Below are 25,156 nucleotides of genomic sequence, written 5' to 3' on the forward strand. Positions count from 1 at the left end.
TGAATGGTGCAACGCACAAACTGTTATGGAAAAGTAAATCCATGTAAATCTCCGGGCCATCTCCGGGCCGGCGGTGCCTTAATGTTTGATTTCTTTCTCTCTCTCCATATTAGGCAAGTTTAGATGTTGAATGAACACACTCAATATAACAAACAACAGTTTTGTTATTTGTTAGCAAACTAAGCTTGTTCAGGGCAAACCAAGCTTGTTCACCAACGTTCAGGGCGATTTTCTCTGAATGTTGCCTTTAGGAGTACAAACATTCAAATAAGCATATCTTCTTCAATTACTTTTAGATTTCAATGTATTATGCAGCATTTGAAAGGTGACAATCTGCACTTTCATAATCTGTAAAAAAGAATACATTGGCCTATACTTGTTACAAAAAAATATTATTAATATTAGTTTACTGAGTAATAGAATTATATAATACTTTACTTTTAAAACTGAGCAATGTTATTAAAATTACAATTTCAAGTAGCGTACATTTCAATAGCATATGAGATTGAATCATCCTATTTGAGCTCCTTAAAGGAACACTCCGCCCATTTTCAACCAGCTTTGTATAATTAGAACATCAGTAGTATATCAGAAAACTGTAAACTGTTTTGAAGTCTGTCATTTAATTTGACAGTTATTGAGTGTTAAAGTGTGGACCAGTGACATCACTGGTCCACACTAACTCAAATTAATAACTCATTAACTCAAATCAACTCTCAGTTTACAGTTTTCTGATATACTACTGATGTTCTAATGATACAAAGCTGGTTGAAAATGGGCGGAGTGTTCCTTTAATGTTTTCTGGGGGGTTTCATGGCAAAAGCCCAGTGAGTGACAGCTTGTCATAAATGCTTGCTGCTCTAGAGACTTTGTAAACAACCTCAGATTGACTTCTGGGATGAAACGCTTGATCAGAAAAATCAGGACTTTGCAAGCACATTAACAGAAACCACTTTTGGCCACTGGAAATCGTGTGCTCAGCTTTCCATAAAAAGAAACAGGCTGACGAACGAACGCTCTGAACAAGCAGCATCTAGAGGCTGTTGAAGTGGCATGACTGCCAGCTGGCGCCTGGTGCAGTGGAGTGGATGGTTTAGACTAGAGTAATGACCAGTGGATATAGAGAGCCCCAGGAATGAGTCCGGAAAACATCGATGCCTACACTTCCGGGTTCTTCACTGTTTCTGCCTATGGGATTTTTGAATGGGTTTTTGGCGCAATGCTTCAAATAAGGTCTCTGGGCAACGCAAGCTTAATCATACGCGAACCAGTGTTCAGCAGGATCATCTTCACACATGAGGACCACTTTTATGAGTTTTTAAGCTTTTACGTGCCGTTAAAAGGGCAGCTAACTAGCAAACGGCTAAATGAGACTACGCTGTTGAGTCGATGGGGATATTATATGTCAATAACGTCATCACTTCAAAGGACGAACACTGAAATTCTCTTTCTCTCACCTGGTTCAGCCCGGGGTAATCAGTGCACAGCAGCGCACACATCAACAACAGTCCAGGTTGAGTGGTGACGTGACGGGGAAGCCTATGCGACACTGTGTGTAGTTCTGGATTATCTTACTGTAGCACGAGCTTTTTACTTCTAGGTAGGCCTGCCGCGATTTTAGGTGTTACCGGTGTGTTACACGGTGTTGGGGAAAACACCGATTACATAACGTGCCCACCGGTAACACCTTTTGTTTTTATGGAGGAAGAATTTAAAGGAAAACTCTGCAGTTTCAGCGTGCGCCGGTGTAAATTAGAAGCGCTCCCTCTCGGCTGCAGTGTGGCTCCGCTGTTATGGTTAGACTTACCCCGCTAGCCGGGCGCTTCTCGCTCATACTGAGCACATTAGACCAGCAACTAACGTTAGTTAACGCTATACATCTTATGAACACAAATGATGCCCCCCTCATACACATGTAGGTAAGACCCTTAGCTAAGCCTGCATGCGTGTGCATACTGTTGTCACTGCGGGCCATCTCTGGAAATGTGCCTTTTTTTTCCACAGCGAAAAGTCGATGCTAACTTAGCATCAATGCTAGCGGGAGGGAGGACTTACCAGCATTCAGTCATTGCCTGCTTACTGCTGCTTGCTGGTATTGTTAATCCCATGTCAGAAAAAGTCTCCAGGTGTGTCGCTAACGTTATCAATCAATCAATCAAACTTTATTGCAGCCAAAGGCCAAAAGGTACAAAACAGGACATGTATATAAATAACAACATTTTAAAGCTAAAAACAGGTCCATCATTAGGTCGTCATCATATAAGTTTGCCAACAAACAATATTTGTGGAAACCTAACTTGTGCATACACAGGGACTGACCATGGGGCACCACCCCACCAATAAAAAGTTAGTAAAACTTACATTGTGCATACTTAAGGACTGACCGTAGGGTACAACCCCACACAGCCAAGAGTCATAAGAGGCACTTGTACCAGTGTGACCATATATGAGAGTGGTAACGAACAGAGCTGTGGCTTGGATTAACCAACACCATAATTACCTCATTAAGTGACCCATCAAGTCTACATTTAAAACTGTGCATGAGGTTCAGTAGAGCCTGGAAGGTTGTCAAGCCATTAGTACAGAACAGCTGACTTGCACTACCCCCCCTAGGCTCCTTCAGGAGAATCCTGAGGGCGTCGTTATAAGCTACCTTAAGTTTACGTAAACTCTCACTTTTGTAGTTCACCCATAAGGGGGCAGTGTAGAGAGGGGTGCAGTAGGCTCTGATCAGGTTAGTTTCTTTTGAGAAAGATTGTCTCCACGGGCGTCTGAAAAGTTGTCTCGAGTCAGATGTAGCCATGAGTTGTGATGCAGCCAGTGTTGTATGACTGTGAGCGTCCATGCTAACGTTAGTACTTTAAACAGCAGCAACGTGCGTCTTGTCTCTATGAACCTACAGAATGGACGGTTAAAGCATAGACTCTTGCTTACTTTAAAACTTGTATTATCAACATACATGATATAACGTAACGTTCGCTCTAGTCTAGCTGCTATGCATACCCAACTGGTGTCTCACTGTTATTGTTCCCGGGAACAACATGCACTAGTAGGAACTAACAATCCTATTGTTTACATTTCCCGGTGTAACCGGTAATACCGGTCTGGTCACGTGCTTATCATTCGGTGTGAAAATGTTCACACCGTGGCATTACTACTTCTAGGGCTCGCATTTACGCTTCAAAACTCATGAAAGTGGTCCTCATGTGTGAAGATTATCCCGCTGAACACTGGTTCGCGTTTGATTAAGCTTGCGTTGCCCACAGACCTTATTTGAAGCATCGCGCCAAAAACCCATTCAAAAATCCCATAGGCAGAAACAGTGAAGTTAAGTTTAAGTAAGTTATCCTTTATTTATCCCCTTGGGGAAATTCATCCTCTGCATTTGACCCATCCTCTACTAGGAACCTTCCTAGAACTAGGAGCAGTGGGCAGCCACTGTGCAGCGCCCGGGAACCAACTCCAGTTCTTTTGCCAGTACCTTGGCCAGGGGCACTGACAGGAGTATTAACCCTAACATACATGTCTTTGATGGTGGTGGGAGGAAACCGGAGCACCCGGAGAAAACCCACACGGACACGGGGAGAACATGCAAACTCCACACAGAAAGGACCTTGGACGGACCGGGGTTCGAACCCGGGACCTTCTTGCTGTGAGGCAACAGTGTTAACCACTGAGCCACCATGCCGTCCGTGTGTGTGTGTGTGTGTGTGCGTGCGCATACATTTGTGTGTCTGTGTGTGTGTGTGTGTGTGTGCGTGCGTGCGTGCGTGCGTGCGTGCGTGCGTCTGTGTGTGTGTGTGTAAAAGTGTGTAAGTGTGCGTATGTATCTGCACAATCAGCATAATTAGGGGTGGACGATAGGACGAACGAATAGCCGACAGTCTCTTGGGTCACTTCGGGTTTGGGTTGCGGACCTCTTGCGGTCTGTGTGCACAGACCATAAACCATAACCATCATTTTTTTCACTTGCACTCGCTTGGAGTCGCTGCTGCCCATTGGTTTTGTATTGGATACGTCGCTCATCGGCTTCCAAAGCATGCCGGGATACCTGGCGGGAGACGACAGCGACAAGAGGAGGGGCCGATTAGCTACCTTGAGACCTCGCTGTCCCTGGGTGAAACCTATTTCAATGCACAAAATGTGCCTGTATGGGGTGGTGGAAGGGGAGAGGTGGTAATAAAACAGGAGAACTGAACCATCTGGGGCACACAGCTGAGTATGTCTGTGTTGCAGGATTCATCTCTACAGGTGAAGGTCTTGGCTCCATCCTATTATAGCTCAGCCTTGGAAAATGATTGAAAAGACATCCAGATTGTGGTTGAAAGCCTGGCACAATGCAGTCAATCAAGACTCTATATATGAGTGCAATCTCTTGTAACTGATCCTGGGATACTAGTGACATGTGTTGCAAACTGTAGCCCATTTAGAAATTCCCAACCGCTCACAAATAGTTGCGCATACAAATGAATCTGAGATAGCAACAACAATAGAAAACAGCTATGACTAAACATATATCTGGATTGCCCAGTCTTATCGCTCTATTAGGCTAAAGCAAATATTGAGGTAGCACACTAGCTACACAGCAGGCAAACATGAAGTCAATGACTTGGATGTTTGACAAACATAAGTGTCCAAACTAAAGCATCATTCAGTCAGAGAATTGCAGCTAAGCAGACATCTGGCCAGAGTTTCCCAGTCAACGCTCGGGAACAGCGTTATGCCAAAGTGATGTCTGGCGCCCCCCCTCTCCATGCACCATGACTGCACCCTGCACTGCTGCACTACACAGCCGCTCAGCCTGAGCGCGCTCCTGCAGACCGTACATCCATCAGCAGCTATAGCCTTTTGACGCGAGTCGCGTCCCGTAATAAGATTTCAGCTGTCCTGCTGCCCGGCGGCAATCAATCCTCTCGGCAGACTCACACTGATGACTATCCAACACAGCATCGAGCAGCATGGACTCCCAGCTAAATGGATGCATGTGTGTTTCTGCGCAGCCTGCTGCAGACTCCCTCTGCATGTGCGCGGTAGGCGGAGAGCTGACGGGAAAGCTCAGGGTTCCCGCCGAGCCGGATCTGTGCGTACATGGCTATAGCGACTCTATTACACCTCGGATTATAAGCCCAAAGGCTCGCTCTGATCCACCCCATCCACCCCCGGATCAAGTCGATTCAACTGCTCGCTAGTCGTGTTCTCTCTGCAGGGACCTTCTTCTACATTCCATCAAACTTTGCTCAAAAGCAGCTCATTGTCCGGCTCTATTCTGAGTGTGCCGCAGGAATAAAAAGCCTTCACATGGTTGCGCGTCAAAGCCCTCAGCCCGAATGCGCCGTGGCCGGTCGAGCCTGTCGGTGCAGCCTGCGTGCAGCTCCTCGAAAATGTGACTCGACGCAGCTGACGTGAACAGCGCGGGTATAATATAATGTAGATGAGAGATAACAGGAGAGAGTGAAAGCTATTACCAAGTATATGCACTACTACATTCTCTCCGTGGGCTAACTTCTAGTCATTGAAATCCCCAGTAAAAAATCACACAATTGACTCATTTTGCTGGAGACTCCGGCTGTGACGCCTCGTCAAGCTGACGTTGGAGTATATGGGACTAGCTGCCGCCTGCCGCAAGGCTCCAAGTCGAGGCTGACGCACACGTATGTTTTCCGCTTAAGCCCTAAAACCCGGAAGTTAGCATCACCTGGTTCCCTCGTCTCGAGGTCAATGGGGCTTTTGTATGGGGACTTTGGTTAGATGTCTGAAATCAGGTATGTGGTTAACAAAAGTTTGTGAAACTGTGACCTTTTGTTTTCAGCAAAATAATCTTCACAAATGAACACCATTATATGATTTTTGAAGCGTTTTCTGAAAATCACGATTTTTGGCGATCGCATTTATGCTACGCTTTAAAAATCATAAAAGTGGTGTTCATTAGTGAAATCGCAGTTGCACAAACTTGTGTTATCCACAGCCACCTTATTATTTCAACCAAAACCCCCATACAAAAATCCCATTGACTTCGAGAGACGGAACCCAGCACGATGCTAAACTTCTGGGTTAACATGAGCCAACAAAGATACGTCATCCCTGCGGTAGTAGTAGGCTAGCTTTAGCTTATCTGAATGCAAGAAACCTGGGACCTGCACCAGGCTAATGGAAGAAACCTGGACTCAAATGTAGGACTCAAAATGTGTCATTCAACGCACAGCTGGAGAAAGTTCCCCAACGCACAACTTTCACTTCACTTCAATCATGCGCACGAGACGGTCATTATCAATTTACTGCCGCTACAAAGACAATTTGAACTATCAACCGCATGTCCGATTTATTCTCCTATTTCCACTTGGATTAGGCTAAATAAAGCAACAACAACAAAAAGATGTGGACCCGTAGATAACGAGGCGAGGAACACGGTTTGCAGAGGCAGAAGTTGGCTTTAAGTTAGGCGTGATTTGTTCTAATTAGGCTACAACTCACCGTGTGGAGAGGACGAACGGCATGGCTGCGAGCTGGCTCTCCTGTTCCCTGCTCTCCTCTCCTCCTCCTCTCCTCCTCCTCCTCTCTACACGGCGGCAGAGGCAGCAGGCATCGCGCCGAGGGGGCTTTTCCTTGTCTTCCTCGATGCAGCGCGCGGCTCCTCTGCAGCAGCACGAGAGAGAGGGAGAGAGAGAGAGAGAGAGAGAGTGAGAGAGAGAGAGAGGCGTGTGTGTGTGTGTGTGTGTGTGTGTGTGTGTGTGTGTGTGTGTGCGTGCGCGTGCGTGCGTGCGTGTGCGCGTGCGTGCGCGTGCGCGTGTGTGTGCGTGCTGATGGTAAATCAATTGTAGACCTATATATCCTACGGACAATAGTGTGCAAGTCCATATAATGGAACAATCTAGCAGGAGCGTGTGATGCAGGATGGTTTGAAGCAGCGTTCATGCTGCCTGGCATAAGGAGCCATTGAAGAACAGAGAGGAGTGAGAGAACTGTGGCTCATCGCTGTAAAGTTTGCTGAGGAGTGATTCAGCACCTCGGACAGCTCCTCCATTTGACTTGTCAACTCAGAGCCGTGAGGAATGTTTCCAATTTGAGATAGCTTCTCTCATTACGATACTTCTTGTTGCTTGCTGTTGTCAGCAATTAACAACAACAACATCAACAACAACAACAACAACAACAACAAGAGCTGCTACATCTTCAAAAAAGGAAACAAGAAAACACTTCCGAGTTGAGTTGCTATTAATTGCCTTGTATTGTCTATTAGCCCCCATGGACTAGCCTAACCTTGCAAGAAAGCTGCGTTCTCTCGCGAGATCTAAATCCCGCGTTGTTTGTGAAACAGAATGTGAAACAAACCCATCCATCTGTCAGGAGGACTAGCCTACAACTACAACAAATGCCAGTCAACACAGAATTAATCACCAAAAAAAGTTTGAGACTTGAAGAGTCCATTTTTTGTTTTGTTTTTTGTTTATTTCACATAATGAACATTGCTGTATATATGCCAGAATTAGCCAAAAGGCTAGTTTACATCTGTAGTCCCTGGCCAGGTGTTATATAGACTGCTTGGTATAATGGAGACTTGACTTGAGACTTATGTGACTGGAGCCAAGTTTGAGATGGGGACTTCTGGGCAGAAAAACCAATCCCACAAAAAGCCATCCTATCTGCATGGCTAGAGAAGGGCCATTATAAACTCCAGTGAATGAGCACTCTCAGAAATAACCATTACCAGAGGAATCTCAAGGAGTGGGGAAGGAAGCCTTGAAGGACGTCCCTTTGACTAAATCAAATAAAAATGTGAATACATTTGCATTTGTATCCAGCAGCTATACCATTTAATTTCAGGGGCTGAAATGAATAAAATCAAACACACACAGTATACATGTCAGCGCACATATAGGCCTACGTCACGGTGAGGTGGGCAGCTATGGAGAGGTGTCAGGACTCTCCCATTGTCTTCCAACGCAACTCATTCAAGTTGCAATGTGGGGGGGGGGGGAGTAATCCCTTACATGGCCTTCTCTGCATAGTTCATTCACACCATAGAGACACTGCATGAAATAGGCCACGCCCATCACAGGGGAAAGCTCTCCATTCACTTCCAAACACCATTTTCCTATAATTAAACATAGCTAAATGCTGTTGTGTGGTGGGCTGCGGAGACAACAAATGTAAGAAATCGCCAGTTAAAGTTGTTTTGTACTCCCGAGCAAAACAAGGACGCACGCCGTTGAGAATTGGCGAGAAGAAAAATGTGGATCTAGCTGTCAAGAAAATAAGTTGGAGTGTTCATCTTCCGTATATATGATCTTTGTGTGCAACACGTGACATAGGAGAACGCCAGGATTGGGGGGGAGTTTTAGTTTTCCCCCTGTTTTGGGCGTGGTTTCTGAATGATGACGCACTCCACAGTGTCTCTATAGTCTACTACAGGGATTGTCCCTGAAACATTATTAGGTCTTATGGTGGGAAAGATTTCCCATGGATATCAAACCCATGACCCCATGCAGGAAATGTCCTGATAGGCTCGATGTGTGAAAGGGGCTATAGATTGCATCATTATAATAAATAAAATAAAAGTAACCTCCCTCTATCTCTCCCTCTCTCTCTCCCTCTCTCTCCCTCTCTCCCCCTCCCCTTGAACTTTCAACCACACTCATGCTCACAATCAAAAATGTGGTTACACACATGTAGGGTGGGAGGGGGGGTAGGTGAGGGGGAGGATGCATGAGAAAAGGCCTGGAGACAGAGAGAGAGGGAGGATGGAGCTATGAGGAGATGAGATGTGTGCCATGCCCAGTGAGAAACAAGGCCTTAAGAGGGACAGCTGGAAACATTTATACATGCATGCACGCACGCACGCACGCGCGCGCGCACGCACACGCACGCACACACACACACACACACACACGCACACACACACACATCCTTAAGCCGCATGTGTTTCATAAACCAATACTTCAATAGGCTATAACGATGAACTTGACATTTTTCGGTAACACTTTATAATACAGCCCATGTTCTAGACTGTAACTCCCTGTCAATACCATGTAATTTTCCAGAATTTATGGTGTAACTTCCTTGTATGAATCAGTACATACAAAATACTTACCCGTTCCTACTGGTACTGGTAGACGAGGAACAAGGGAGTAACAATTGGCGATTTAGAGTGTAACTTCTCAACATTTACCATGTCATTTCCCTAACGACGGTAACTCCAGCAGTTACAGCGTACTTACAGTACTCTGTACTTAATTTGCAGAGTAAGAATGGGAGAACCGTGTAAAATTTAACTTCATCCAGGCAGCAACAGATCAAGTACTCTGTAAGAGAAGGACACTTTGACATGCAGCCCAGAGGAGCAAGCCTCGAACCGGGAACCTCTTGATTCCCAGACGGCAGCTCGCCTCCTTTGCTAAAGCTACAGCCTCTCAGACAAAGGCCAAAAGCGTTTGCTTTTAGTGCACTTGAATCATACATAATATCAGGCCTGTTCTCCTGTTCTTACTCTGTACTCTGTATGTAACAGGGTGTGTGGGCTGGATTATACATGTAAACTGTTTTCCCATTCTTATGTAAATCCAGAGTTCTTACCCTGCAGCCTACAGAGTAAGTAGCCTACTCTGTAGTTACTGTACACCGTAAATTACATTGTAAATGTCGGGAAGTTACACTCTAAATACCCAATTGTTACTAGCTCCCTTGTTTCTGATTGTCTTTTTTCTTCCGCTGTAGGCTACCTAATACTTTGTATTTTGTGTACTAACTGATTCAATAAAGGAAGTTACACCATAAGTTCTGGGAAATTAATGACAGGGTAATGACGCAGAGTTAAGTTACACTCTCAAAAGCCGGCTGTATAAAGTGTTATCGAAAAATGTCAAGTTCATTCTTAAAGCAGCTACGAGCAACTTTTTCGATTGTTATTAAACAGTATAAATTTAATATCAATGCATCACATCTTACCTCTAATAGTCGACGAGACCAACGCAGAGTAGTCTCGCTTGAACCCCGAGTGAATCGGCCAGTGTTAGTCTGTCTGTAGCCAGGGCAGATCAGGAAGTGAAATGAAACGGTTTGCAGCAGCCACTTCAGCCATAACCACAAAATAACTTCCAAAAAACCTGTTAGAATATAACGAGAGATGTTCCCGAGAGTGTGCGTGGCGTTCACATTGTTTATGTTATGTTGCTAGGCAGCGCAAACGGCGTAGGCAGGCAGCTGCGTTTCACTTCCGGGTTTCACTTCCGCGTTTCACTTCCGGGTTACCCGGTCCGGTCTCTCTAGAGAGCCCCCTGTTGACGCGAGTTTAGACAGACATAGACTTATAATCACCTAAGGGAGCAATCTCAGATACACATGGCTTTGGTCTCAGCTACTATTATAGGTAAGATGTGATGCATCAATATTGTAATTATACTGTTTAATAACAATCGAAAAAGTTGCTCGTAGCTGCTTTAACCTATTGAAGTATTGGTTTATGAAACACATGTGGCTTAAGGATGTGTGTGTGTGTGTGTGTGTGTGTGTGTGTGTGTGTGTGTGTGTGTGTGTGTGTGTGTGTGTGTGTGTGTGTGTGTGTGTGTGTGTGTGTGTGTGTGTGTTTGTGTTTTTGCAATCCTCTCCAAACCTCTCAATATTGGGGCCGTGAGGCAGGATATTTAGATGATAGACTCAAACGTTGTTTCAGCAATTTAGGTGTATGTGTGATATGGATTTTAATTGATTTCTAATTAAACGCCTTGGTGGGCGCATAATTTCATGCAAATAGGCATGGAAAACAAAGGGGGTTGTTAGCAAGTTCTGCTTTAGAATGCATCACAATGCATTGCTTTGTTTTCCCTATAATTACACACTCCACTCATCTTTCTGTTCATATGTTGCACACACACACACACACACACACACACACACACACACACACACACACACACACACGCACGAACCCACCCGCTCACGCACACACACACACACACATGAACACACACACACACATGCACAAACCCACCCACGCACACACACATGCACGCGCGCACACAAAATGTATCGTGAGAGAAATATAATTACTTGTTTTCACCAAAACCTCCAAACTGCGTTCCGTCAATGCAAAACATCAACGCCAACTATTTTAAACTCACACAAATTGAGACACAAACTATCTACCAGGTAACCTCTAGCAACACTAGTATAATTTATGCATTCGATTGATTTTTGTATGATGATATCAACATTGATAGATTTGTTTTGTCTTTTTTGAACAGCAATTCTATCTGTTCTTTACTTACTGAATACTATACGATCATTCAAACCTTCAGACAGGAAATCAACTGCTTATTGAGGCCAACACACACTACAGCGGGTTGATCCCTGCAGGCCTCCCTATTCACTTCAGCCAGTCTGAAGGTAAAGCTCCATGAAAGCAGTGCTGAGGGCTGAGATATCAGTGCGCTGCGTTAAGCACCAAGACAAAGAGCCCTCTGGAATAGCCTGGCAGGTTAAAGCAAGGTTAATTACATCTCTTAACATGCGGGGGTGAAGGGTCGCAGAGGAGGAGGCTGTGGAGGAAGCAGGAGAGGAGGGGGGGGGGGGGTCTGAAGAGTCAAACGGCTTTCTGAAAAGGTCACGGGGAGCATGATCGCCATCATCCTAACCAGCATCATCCTTAAAGGGGAGCCTGTTATGCTAATTTCCAGCTCTATATTTTATTCTGGGACTCCACTAGAGTAGCTTTGCATGATGCACACTTCCAAAAAGTCCTGTTTTCTCTTGTACTGTCGCTTTAAGCAGCCCCTCAGTTCAGCCTCTGTCTGAAACAGGGGGTTTTAGCTCCTGTCTCTCTAAGGCCCGCCTTCCGATGAGTCATGTTATGTGACAAAGCATAACTTCCTGCTTTACTGCTTCATATTAAAAGTAAACTACGTGATGGGGCACTTTTATTGTGAAGAATTTACAGGGATAAAACGTGTTCCTCACCAAACAGATCGAAACAAGCAGATATATTTTTGATATGTTTGGAGCTGTTTGTGCAGTGAAACATCAACCACAGTGAGATGTTGGGTGAAGAGCTGCAGACAACCAGCACACCACAAACATCTGATTTGACTTTGCTGTGTTGTGTAATGGAGCTGAGCAGGGAACTTGGAGCAACGGCCATATCAGCGAATCCGTCCCCATCTGATGTCACCTACAGTGGAGCCTTTAGTTGGAGAAAAGAAAGCCCCAACATCACAGTCTCCAGCTGTGTAATACGCCCTTTCAACATCTAACTACGGCAGTGTTTATCTCAATGTCTGTGATCAAAGTCTAGCAATGCACTAGTGAATGCTTTGAATCAGCAGTCACACTTCAGTTGGAGAATAAAATAAATTCAGTCAATGAGCCGGTGGAAATGTTATTTTCGAGGTTTATTCATGTCCTCTAACCTGGGAAGTTCCATGACAACGGTCTGCTTGGTATTCATGTCGTCACATTTCTAAACCCCAAGGAGAGCAGATACTTCTGTCTACAAACCTTCTGCAAATGCAAACATGTCAAGTTGTTTTACTCTGTAGAGGGCAAAAATATATATACAAGCGCTGGATTAGAGGCAATAGCTAAAGACTATGATGTGCATCTCCATCAGTGAGGCCAATGCGATACCTTGATGCATTGATGCACGATCCGATACATGAAGCAACTCCCATTGTGATACGATATGATACGATACGATACGATTCTCTCCTATGGTGATGCAGTCTGATCTGACAAAAGGCGATGATCGGCGCGATACGATGTGATTCAACGTGGTGCAAACGAATGATGCTATGCAATTGATTATGGTAAAGACAGTTTGATTTGATTTCTTAAGCAGCAAATCATAGATTAACTAAAGAAAGTGCCACTTTTACCTTACATAGACTCAGTAAGCATCTCATTCTCTGCTGTTTATTTAAAGGCATAGGGCCTCAAGGATGATAGAAACGGCCTGCAAAGATGTTATAAACGGCCTGCAAAGATGTTAGAAACGGCCTGCAAAGATGATAGAAACGGCCTGCAAAGATGTTAGAAACGGCCTGCAAAGATGATAGAAACGACGGCCTGCAAAGATGTTAGAAACGGCATGCACAGATGTTAGAAACGGCCTGCAAAGATGTTAGAAACGGCCTGCAAAGATGTTAGAAACGGCCTGCACAGATGTTAGAAACGGCCTGCAAAGATGATAGAAACGGCCTGCAAAGATGATAGAAACGGCCTGCAAAGATGATAGAAACGGCCTGCAAAGATGATAGAAACGGCCTGCAAAGATGATAGAAACGGCCTGCAAAGATGATAAAAACGGCCTGCAAAGATGTTAGAAACGGCCTGCAAAGATGATAGAAACGGCCTGCAAAGATGTTAGAAACGGCCTGCAAAGATGTTAGAAACGGCCTGCACAGATGTTAGAAACGGCCTGCAAAGATGTTAGAAACGGCCTGCAAAGATGATAGAAACGGCCTGCAAAGATGTTAAAAACGGCCTGCAAAGATGGTAGAAACGGCCTGCAAAGATGTTAGAAACGGCCTGCAAAGATGGTAGAAACGGCCTGCAAAGATGATAGAAACGGCCTGCACAGATGTTAGAAACGGCCTGCAAAGATGTTAGAAACGGCCTGGGCCTGCAAAGATGTTAGAAACGGCCTGCAAAGATGATAGAAACGGCCTGCAAAGATGTTAGAAACGGCCTGCAAAGATGATAGAAACGGCCTGCAAAGATGTTAGAAACGGCCTGCAAAGATGTTAGAAACGGCCTGCAAAGATGATAGAAACGGCCTGCAAAGATGATAGAAACGGCCTGCAAAGATGGTAGAAACGGCCTGCACAGATGTTAGAAACGATGCGCACCGATGAGAATCAGTGACTCTTACCATAAAGACTGAATGATTCAAGTGTGTTATCACTCCTTTGATTATTCTAACATTCTTCTTTCAACCTACTAACTAATGTCCATTTTATTATATAATAGCTATATAATAGTGGGAGTATACGAAATTCCTAACCATCAATTCACTAATCATCTCCATCCCTGTTACAACATCTTCTTACAATAACTTGTACCCTGCTGCCGCGGAATCCTCAATTTACTCCTGGTCCATCTGATGGACCTTAACGGGAATACTGTACTAATTTATAAATATTAATTTAATTTTTTTAATTTTTGACTGTTTATAATTCATTGGTAACTTCTTCCCTAATACCTCATACCAACATTTCATACCTATTCGAATTTTAACCCCTCAAATGCCAGTGTACAGTAAGTACAGTAAAAAAGTACATAAAAAAGTGATTTTTTTCCCCCCCCCCATTTCCATAAAGACAAACTGGCTTTGGGTCTGATATTATGGGCAAGTTGGGGTGTTTTACAAAAGTCACCACTGCAAGATGCCTAGTATCAAAGATTCGCAGGCATGATGTCACAATAGCTATGACATCACTAGCCTATGACATCATCAGTGATGTCATGAGATGATTTTTTGTCAATAATGTCACTGATGACATTACTGATGATGTCACAGACATTGTGGCATCATCAGTGGGTTTTTGTATTTTTTGTGATTTTTTGTAAAAATAGTATTTTTTCATATTTTGAGCCAAAAATCCAAAAAGCGCATGTTTTGGACTACCAGCCATTTTTCCCAAAAAACACAAACGAGCTTTAGTCCAGCATCTATCCTGGTCTAAAGGCTTCAAATCAGTAGTGTGGACTGTCAAATTCAGTTTTATAATATTTTCCCATCTTTGGCATAGGAATCAGTTTTTTTTACATTTCATGTAAACTGTATGGAATTGATTGCTATGCCAAAACTGGGGGAATATGGGGAAATAGGCAAACGCATTAGAAACTACAATTTTAACCGCTTGAGTCAAGGTGAGATGTGTAACATCAAGGAAATAATGATTTTTTGAAAAATTTGCTGGAAGTCAAAAAAAAAAGTTCTTTTTGTGCAAAATTAACATTGAATTTCAATGGGACAACTATGCAATGGACTTTGAGACCATGTAACTCCCCCAAAATTTCTACCAACTCCAAGGTTAGATATTAAGGTCAAAGTTCAAGGTATTTGGTCCAGGATGCCCGCTGAAATAAATGAAATAAATTAATTTTGTGAAAATTTGCTGGGAGTACCAATAGAGTGGTTTCAATGGAAGTCAATGGGTCCATCAGATGGACCAGGAGTAAATTGAGGAGTATTTTTGAAAATAGGTCTTAGGATCGTATAAATTTGATAACTATGATTGATTTTTGTCAAATACCCCCAAAAAAATACCTAGCCTTAGTTTAAGACCATATACTCAAAAAATGTCGAAACGGCCCATACGCGAATGCAGGAAAAGTCCATCAGATGGACTAGGAGGTTATAAGTGTTACATGATCATAATTATCTTCGGGAATCCGAGTGTCTCCTCTCCCTGGAGGTGCAAATACAGCATCACAAAGCAGTAGCCTCTTCTCTGAGCGGAGAAAGGACCATATCTCCCTCTGATGACATGAGCCTGATGATGTTAGAAAACGCTATAGGGCTGTAACCTCTCTCTCTCTCTCTCTCTCTCTCTCTCTCTCTCTCTGTGCCCTCTCTCCCCATCACAGGAGCAAATGGAAGACAGGAGATGAGAGAATAAGGGAGAAAAAAGGAAAAATCCTCAGGGCTCTCCACTCTTTCTTTACAAAGAACCAAGGAGTCTCTTAGCTTAATGTATAACCCCCAGGAACAAAGAGAGAGAGAGAGAGAGAGAGAGAGAGAGAGAGAGAGAGAGGGGGAGAGAGAGAGGCGGGAGTGTGTGTGTGTGTGTGTGTGTGTGTGTGTGTGTATGTGTGTGTGTGTGTGTGTGTGTGTGTGCGTGCGTGCATGTGTGTGTGTGTGTGTGTGTGTGTGCGTGTGCGTGCGTGTGCGTGTGTGTGTGTGTGTGTGTGTGTGTGTGTGTGTGTGTGTGTGCGTGTGTGTGTTAGAGTTTGCATGTGTACTACACATCTCAAGCCCTAAGCACTGAGAAGGCATGCTGCCTGCATGTGTGTGGGTGTATAGCTGGCGTCAGATGCAGGCGTGAGTGAGTGTTGTCATGGGGAACTTAATGCAGTGAGGCAACGAGTGGGCGGCGATGGCGAGGGCACATCAATCATGGCAGGATATGATCGTGCTCAATTTAGTCACGTGACCAAGGGACAGCTATGTGTTATGTGAATAGACGAGAGGTAAGCATACATACACACACACACACACACACACACACACACACACACACACACACACACACACACACACACACACACACACACACACACACACACACACACACACACACACACACACGTGATCATTCGTAAGACTTAGGAGCATCATGGAGGAGTGCAACAGCAGTGCAAGCACAGGGAACTAAAGGAACAGTTCACCCAAAAATGAAAATTATGTCATCATCTTATCACCCATGCCAGTTGAAACACAGTTGAGGTTTGTCCATATAACACACAGGAAAGTTGCCAGCACAACTCGAAAACAACTGAAGTCAGGGGGGACCTGTTGTTTAGAGTTCCAAAAATATTGATATTGACACCACCATTTAGTGCTAACTGTCTACATCTGATTGATTTACAACACAAAATAATGTATATAGGTCTTTCTATATTCACAGTGTGATCGTTTGGCTGTTTGGGATTTGGAACTCTAATGAACTTCAGTTGTTTTGCAGAAGGCTGCTACGAATTTGTGGTGGCGACCTCTGTGTGTTATAATACATTTCAACTCTTTCATTTGACATTTTTTGGTGCATTTTCCTTGGCACTACTGTATTTCCACCACATAGGATACACTGGGATGCATCTCTACAAAAGGCATTAACTATGGACTAGAGAAGTATGATATTTTTCACATTAGTATTGAAGTGAAGAATAGAAGCTAAAGTATGGATCAAAAAGAATGCTTGTTCCTTTCCCATGGCAAAAAGAAGCGGATAGGAGGGGGAAGAAGTGGGTGGGATGAGGAGGAGGTGGAGGCCTGGAGGCTGATGGTTCCTCAGATGAGAAACAGTTGTGGTCTGCCCAGGAACCACAGGGTGCCTAAGGTAAAGTTGCCCAGGTAAACGGCTCCACCTGGAGAAAAATGCACCTTGCCCTGATTCAGTTGATCCCGTAGGCGCTGAACGCATCCGGTCGCTGATGTCAGAGTATGGAGACATAGAACCCAAGGCTGTTCGTAGGGCAATTGACGCCCACGAACCAAGGAGCCCACGACGCAATGATGATGTCATCACCGCCGTGACATCATCGGTGATGATGTCAGAGTCCACCTTGTGAGGTCATCGGTGATGTCAGACGGTCTAGGCTGCCTCCAGACTGTGTGACGGCAGACGTGACTTTGTGAGATCATCGGTGATGTCATACCTCCCAGGACGTTGTGACATCACCAATTTTTTATTTTTTTATTTTTTTATTTAGCATTTATTTATACAGGGGAGATCTCTTGAGAGCAAGCTCTCATTTGCAAGAGTGCCCTGTGTACAGAAAACATATACAAAGAGGTTACAAGTTTACAGACATATAGAACAAGTGAAAATATTTCATGTAAAACACGAACACTCCTCGTGTAGGGCGCTCTCTAGGAGCATTCTGAAAGAATTAAGAGGGATCAATCGCTCCAATTTTAAATGGTCCTGGAGCTCATTCCATTTGTTAGGAGCATAAAAAGAAAAAGCAGTCTTTCCCTGCTCAGTCCTCACGCGTGGCACAGACAGTCTGACATAAGACCGCGACCAATGATGTCATACCTCGAATGTGGGAGTTATAAAAGTGTTGTTCTGTTATGATATCTATGTTCCCTTTCTGCGATCATGGCTAATGGGGTATGGAGAGGAATTGGGAGAGGAATTGGGAGATGCATCAGTTGGCCACGCCATCACTGCTTCCGTTTTGTTCTGCTTGTGATAGTAATTTTGGTTTTTTACAACACGATCATTGTCAATACAAATACCTCCGACTCCTCACCGGCTGTCCCACAGACTGAGGTGGTCCGGCTCTCACCGGCTGTCCCACAGACTGAGGTGGTCCGCCTCTCACCGGCTGTCCCACAGACTGAGGTGGTCCGCCTCTCACCGGCTGTCCCACAGACTGAGGTGGTCCGCCTCTCACCGGCTGTCCCACAGACTGAGGTGGTCCGCCTCTCACCGGCTGTCCCACAGACGGAGAATCCACCGGCTCCCACTGCTGTGCTGCCAGCACCAATTCCGTATGTATCCCCGGGACCCTACTCAGTGGAATACCCCTATGAGTACCACTTCATTATAAATGAGCCAAACGAATGCGAGCAACAGAAACCTTTCGTGGTCCTGATGGTTCCGGTGGCGCTCCACAACCGGGCGCATCGCGACGTCATCCGCAGCACCTGGGGCAGTGAGAGCATGGTGCTGGGCAAAGTGGTGAAGCTGTTCTTCCTGTTGGGGCTGCACCCTGGAGAAGGAGCTGAGCAAATCCAACAGCAGGTGCTGCAGGAGAGCAGAGAGCACCGGGATCTGATCCAGAGTGACTTCCTGGACTGCTACAAGAACCTGACCATCAAGACCATGGTGATGTTGGAGTGGCTGGACCTTCACTGCTCCAGTGCCTCCTACGCCATGAAGATCGATTCAGACACGTTCCTCAATTCTCACAACCTCGTCGACATGCTGCTAAAGGCTCCAAAGAAAAACTACATGACTGGACTAGTGGTAGCAAGGGCTCAAGTTCTCAGGAACCCAACATCTAAGTGGTACCTACCTGTATCGCTTTTCAATGAGTCACATTACCCACGTTATGCGTTGGGACTGGGCTACGTTCTGTCTTTAGACCTCCCTAAAAAGCTTGTCGAAGCGTCCAGACACGTTAAAGCAGTCTACATTGAGGATGTATATTTGGGGTTGTGTATGAGACACCTGGGCATCCCACCCACAAACCCCCCAAAGTGGAATCTGTTTAGAATTAATGTGTATTACAATCGCTGTGCTTACTCCAAAATAATAGTGACCACTACTACTGAAAACACTGATCGGGTGTGGATTTGGAAAGACTTTAAAAGACCAGCGCCTTACTGTTCAAAAAAACTGAATGACAGCCAGAGAGGCTCACGGAACTTTGACAGTCGACTGATTTTTCCGGTCCCAAATAGACGGCGGGTCTGAAAACAATTATGTAAGGGATAATGTATACTGAGCCGGTGATTACTGTGGAAATAATGACCGACAGGTGAATGATTTAGCCCGACGCGCAGCGGAGGGCTTAATATTCACCTGAAGGTCATTATTTCCAGTAATCACCGGCTCAGTATACATTATCCCGCTTAGAACACGGCCTACAACTAAATCATTCAATAATCTGACAAAAATAATTATTCAAATAGATTTTTTAATAGCGTTTTCAACACAAAGCGGTTTCATTCGTAATTGGCACACAAGACACCACAGCTGCAACTGGTTTGCCTAATTAGTAGCGTCTGCGGACAAAATGCTCTTACCAACTGATTAATCCAGGTGTGGCAGAGCAGCGGTCGGTTGTCGAGAAATAATGACCGGTGAATATTGTTGATTGACCAATCAGAATCGAGTATTCGAGAGAGCCGTGTTCTAATGGTAAATAAACACCTGGGTGTTACGGTAATTGTTACTGTAGAACAGTGGTTCCCAACCTTTTTTGTGCCGTGTACCTGTCACGTATTACTAAAGAACCCAAATGCAGGGAGAGACAACCAGGTTAGTGCCAAAGTCAATGATATTTATTGTAGAATTAGCAGGAAGGCTCTGGATGGCTGGCTGGCAGGCAGGCAGGGAATCCTGAGAACACAGGAGGAAATAGGCGTCAGGCAGGCAGGCAAGCAGACGAGCAAAAAAGGCAACGGACGGCTAATAGTTCCACCTAGAGACTGGCTGGTTTACAAACCGTTCTATGGCAACGTTCCAGCGAGGACTGGTAGACAGAGAAGGATTCTAATAGTGGTGGTGATGATGATTGATGATGACCAGCAGGTTTGCAGATTACCATGCTCAGTACCCCCGCTCCGAGGGGCGCCTCCGGGCGACCCACCAGGCTTGTCCGGGTGCATCCTATGGAACTCCCGGACGAAATCAGGATCCAGGATGTGACGGCGAGGGACCCAGCATCGTTCCTCTGGGCCATATCCCTCCCAGTCGACGAGGTATTGAATCCTGCGCCCACAGCGGCGAGAGTCCAGTAGATGATGGATGGTGTATGCGGGATGATCGTCGATCATACGAGGAGGCGGGGGTGGAGGAGCTGGAGGAACTAGATGGCTGGTAGAGACAGGTTTAAGGCGAGACACATGGAAAGAAGGATGGACCCGGAGAGTGCGGGGCAGCTTCAGACGGACCACTGCAGGGTTAATGACTTTGGTAATGGAGAAGGGACCAATAAATCTGGGAGACAGTTTTTTTGCATCAGATTTTAAAGGCAGATCCTTTGTTGAGAGCCATACCTTGTCGCCAACCGAGTAGTTAGGCGCAGGGGTACGGTGGCGATCAGCTGATCGCTGGTACCGCTCAGAGGCTCTGAGCAGTGAAGCTCGTGCTCTGCGCCAGGTCCTGCGGCACCGACGGATGTGGGCTTGAACCGAAGGAACCAGGGTCTCCTCCTCCTGAGATGGAAACAAGGGAGGCTGATATCCATACAGGCATTGAAATGGTGACATACCGGTAGCTGATGATGGCAAGGTGTTGTGCGCGTATTCCACCCAGGGAAGTTGGGAGGACCAGGAGGATGGGTTAGCAGACACAAGACAACGGAGTGCAGTCTCCAAATCTTGGTTCGCTCTCTCTGACTGGCCGTTGGATTGCGGATGAAACCCAGATGACAGGCTGACGGTACCACCAATGGCGGAGCAGAATGCCTTCCAGACAGCAGATGTAAACTGAGGGCCTCGATCGGAAACTAAATCACTGGGAAGGCCGTGGACTCGGAAAACCTCCCTGACCATCAGATCTGCAGTCTCCCGGGCTGAAGGTAGTTTAGACAGAGGGATGAAATGCACAAATTTACTGAAGCGGTCAACAACAGTAAGTATGACAGTGTTACGAAATCCAAGGACAGGTGGGACCAGGGACGGCGAGGAACTGGCAGAGGACGCAGCAGCCCGGCACTGGGCTGAGTGGAGGATTTGTTTTGGGCACACACAGGACAGGCAGAAACAAAAGATCTTGTATCCTCCTTCAAGGAAGGCCACCAGAACCATCTGCGGAGGGCCCTGGAACATGGGCCCTGGAACAAACAGGCGACCTGGGGGACCGTTACCTGGGTCAGGCTGAGTCTGTTGTGCTTCTCTGACCTCTTTTTCTATGTTCCAGGTGACGGCAGCAACCACACAAGTTGACGGAATGATGGTGTCAGGTGGGGACTTGGACTCAGACTCCATTCCATGCAAACGAGACAGCGCGTCCGCCTTGATGTTCTTGGATCCGGGCCTGTAGGTCAGAGTAAAGTTAAAACGGCCCAAAAAGAGTGCCCACCTGGCCTGACGTGAGTTGAGTCGTTTTGCTGACTGGATGTACTCCAGGTTCTTATGGTCTGTCCAGACCATAAAAGGGAGTTCTGACCCCTCCAGCCAGTGCCTCCATTCTTCCAGCGCCAGTTTCACTGCCAGGAGCCTACGATTTCCAACGTCGTAGTTTCTCTCCGCTGGGGAGAGACGAAGAGACAGAAAGGCACATGGGTGCAGCTTACCGTCCTCTGAGGAATTTGTGGTGGCGACCTCTGTGTGTTATAATACATTTCAACTCTTTCATTTGGCATTTTTTGGTGCATTTTCCTTGGCACTACTGTATTTCCACCACATAGGATACACTGGGATGCATCTCTACAAAAGGCATTAACTATGGACTAGACAAGTATGATATTTTTCACATTAGTATTGAAGTGAAGAATAGAAGCTAAAGTATGGATCAAAAAGAATGCTTGTTCCTTTCCCATGGCAAAAAGAAGCGGATAGGAGGGGGAAGAAGTGGGTGGGATGAGGAGGAGGTGGAGGCCTGGAGGCTGATGGTTCCTCAGATGAGAAACAGTTGTGGTCTGCCCAGGAACCACAGGGTGCCTAAGGTAAAGTTGCCCAGGTAGACGGCTCCACCTGGAGAAAGATGCACCTTGCCCTGATTCAGTTGATCCCGTAGGCGCTGAACGCATCCGGTCGCTGATGTCAGAGTATGGAGACATAGAACCCAAGGGTGACAACTAGGTGGGAGGAAGAGCTCTAAGTAACCAGGTGAGGAAGAGGGCACAGCTGCCTGTTCGGCCAGAAGTGGAGAGAAGGTCCATCATGTGGACCTATGAGAGAAGAAAAAGTCAACCAGTTACAGGATGAGGATTCTGTTACGGGGTGAGTGGTCTGTTACGGGGTGAGTGGTCTGTTACAGGATGAGTATTCTGTTACAGGATGAGTATTCTGTGTGAAAGCAAACGGACGTAGAAAGGTGCTACTTGGTGGTGAATGGGGAAAGTCATGATTGGACAGCCTGGTCGCCAGAATAAAACGTTGGCATTGTACATTTCCGCCATCCACGGATACATACTGTAGTACAGTATATCACTGTTTCTGAACCCAAAACACATTGCATATCATGTTTCTAGATACCATACGTGTATCAACGCTATAGATTCTGCTATTGAAATAGCGCAGTGGTCAGTAAGGGCGATGTGGTCGGGGTGGATGAACACTTGCCTTTCACATGTTTGCATGCAAGGTTTTATCTCAAATTGACATTGAGATCATACATATCGCTGGTTTGCAGACACATAAAATGCCAAAGCTGTATTCTGGCCACTGGGCTGGATTGGTCAACTGGGGGAAGGGATGTAGCCTACAAGAATATGAGAAAATTCTTTAACTATAATTACAGCATATTGACTTGCTTGGCACTATGTATATGTAAAAGTATTTCACTTTTGTGTAATAAATAAATGTAGCCTCAGCTGCCATTTATGACAGCTATTCCCTGGCAAGCTGCATGTTTGAGGCAATATGTGAGTTTATGTTACAGATGACATGTGTTATGTCTTGTCAAAGCTGATGTTTCTTCTCAATCCCTTGCGATGCCTTATACAGTGCACTGTATATTTGATATGCCTCGTTTCTGAGCGCCAGCTGTAAAATCTCCATGTTTACTGCAGGCATTTGTGTATGAAAGGAAAGGACGCGGAAGAGTTGAAGCACGTAGGAGGAGGAGTGGCCACGACGTCCCGCACGATGTCCCGCGCTGCACTCCACCATGTGTCATCTTCAATTGGGATGGAGGCTCATAGATGGATAGTGACAGTGATGTTAATTGCTTCTCCCCCTCCCTGTCAGCCAGAGGTTGGCTGGAGAGAGAGAGAGAGGGGAGATGGGAATACAAAAGAGAGAATAGTATAGGGCTGGATAACAGAAGCCGGTGTTTCTTCTATGGTTGTCACCAGCTGCAACCCAACAGCACTTCCTTTTTCTCAGCTTCTTCTTCAGTATTTTATGGCCGGTTGGCATCCTTAAATGTTGCATTACCGCCGCCTACTGAATTGTATCATCTTCACAGTGCTAACTATTTAGAGTGTCCACCACTTTCTCAGCTGTTCAGGGGGGAAACACTGACATACTTCTATTTATTTTTTGCTATGTAAATGTTTAAATGTAAATATAGGCCTATGCGTGCAATAATGTACTGATAGTCAGCTTACTCTGTAACATGTAGCTTTCATTAGCCTCTCAGGCTAGCTCCGGACCAGACAACAACACTTCTTACTACCCAACGTGTGCACGTCTTTCCGACAGGGGTGGTTATGGGAACTATCAACAACGACAACAACTACTAACTACTACAATACATAAAGACCGAAATAGGCTACGTTCTTACTGTGTCTATCGCCGACACGGCCTAACGTTAACGTGAACCGAATATTAGGTTTAGGTTAGGTTTATTTGATATGGACATCACAGAGCATTGGAGATGTAACATACATGTATGCACAGTAACCAGATACACAGTGTTAAGTTTATATAGCGGAACGCTAATTTTCAACACCTGCCCACAGGCGACTCCTACACCAAAAGACGACCCAAAAGGACAGCCTGCGCTCAACTATGTATGCAGGAAGTAGACCGGATATTCTTCTTCTTCTCTGGGGTTTAGTAAACCGGATATTCAGGTGGGTTGTGCCCCTTTGTTATTGTGGTCAAGTTAAAACCATCTATACTGCAGGGAAGGACAACAGTGCACTGACTCCACTTCTCTCTGTTCCAGAGGAGTCCTGTTTAGTCTTTGCTGCATGCCCCCATTTTTCTGTCTCTCCCTTTCAGCCTCTCTTTATTATGATCTTATCGTTATTATTATCTCTTTGTTTTATTGCTCTTTTCCCACATTCTGTTTTTACCTCCATCCCTTCGCAACCCAATCGCCAGAATAAAATGCCAGCATTGCACGTTTGTACAATCCGGGGATATGTACTATTTCAATGTACATTTGAAAAAAACGTCAACCTTTTAAGTTTCTAAAACATTTTACGCAGCATAAATTTGAAACAAAACTGTGGTTAATTTGAAAACCTCGCTGCCTTTCCAACGTTAACCGCAAATAAAAACAACTTTGGTTATGTTTAGGCAAGTAAAAACAACTTTGGTTATATTTTCAGTCAAGTAAAACTACTTGGTGAAGTAGTACAAAGTCAGTGCAGGCAGGATTCAAGAAAGTACTCCAAAACACAAAGACGGGTCTTCAGGAAAACAGAGATATAACGCACAGCTAGGCTACAAACTGGATACTACCAGGGGAACAACAATACATGACTCGACAAAAGGCTACAAACCAGCTGAGGACACACAGACACACACGCACGCACGCGCACACACACACGCACACACGCACACGCACACACACACACACACACACACAGACACACAGACACACACACACACACACACACACACACACACACACACACACACACACACACACACACACACACACACACACACACACACACACACACACACACACACACACACACACACACACACACACACACACACACACCCACAGGCTGATTATCAATGGGGAGCAGCTGGGTGGAGGGGAATGAGTCCAAAAGATGATTGGTTAAAACAGGCAGGAGAGGCGGAGCCAAGTAACAGGGCTAAATTGGGAGACAGGTATGTGGCAGGCACATGGGAGAA

General features: G+C 45.4%; 1 protein-coding gene across 1 annotated transcript; it reads left to right on the top strand.

Moving 5' to 3' along the window:
• Positions 1-16,889: 16,889 nt before the first annotated feature.
• On the top strand, positions 16,890-19,136 carry LOC310780571 (beta-1,3-galactosyltransferase 1-like; the record flags this gene model as incomplete). Its single annotated transcript, XM_083641118.1, has 2 exons — positions 16,890-17,048; positions 17,982-19,136. The coding sequence occupies 2 exons, from the start codon at positions 16,890-16,892 to the stop codon at positions 19,134-19,136; spliced, it is 1,314 nt and encodes a 437-aa protein (XP_083497244.1).
• Positions 19,137-25,156: the final 6,020 nt, after the last annotated feature.

Source organism: Poromitra crassiceps, assembly GCF_964638095.1.
Source record: "Poromitra crassiceps genome assembly, chromosome: 8".
Classification (NCBI taxonomy): Eukaryota; Metazoa; Chordata; class Actinopteri; order Beryciformes; family Melamphaidae; genus Poromitra; species Poromitra crassiceps.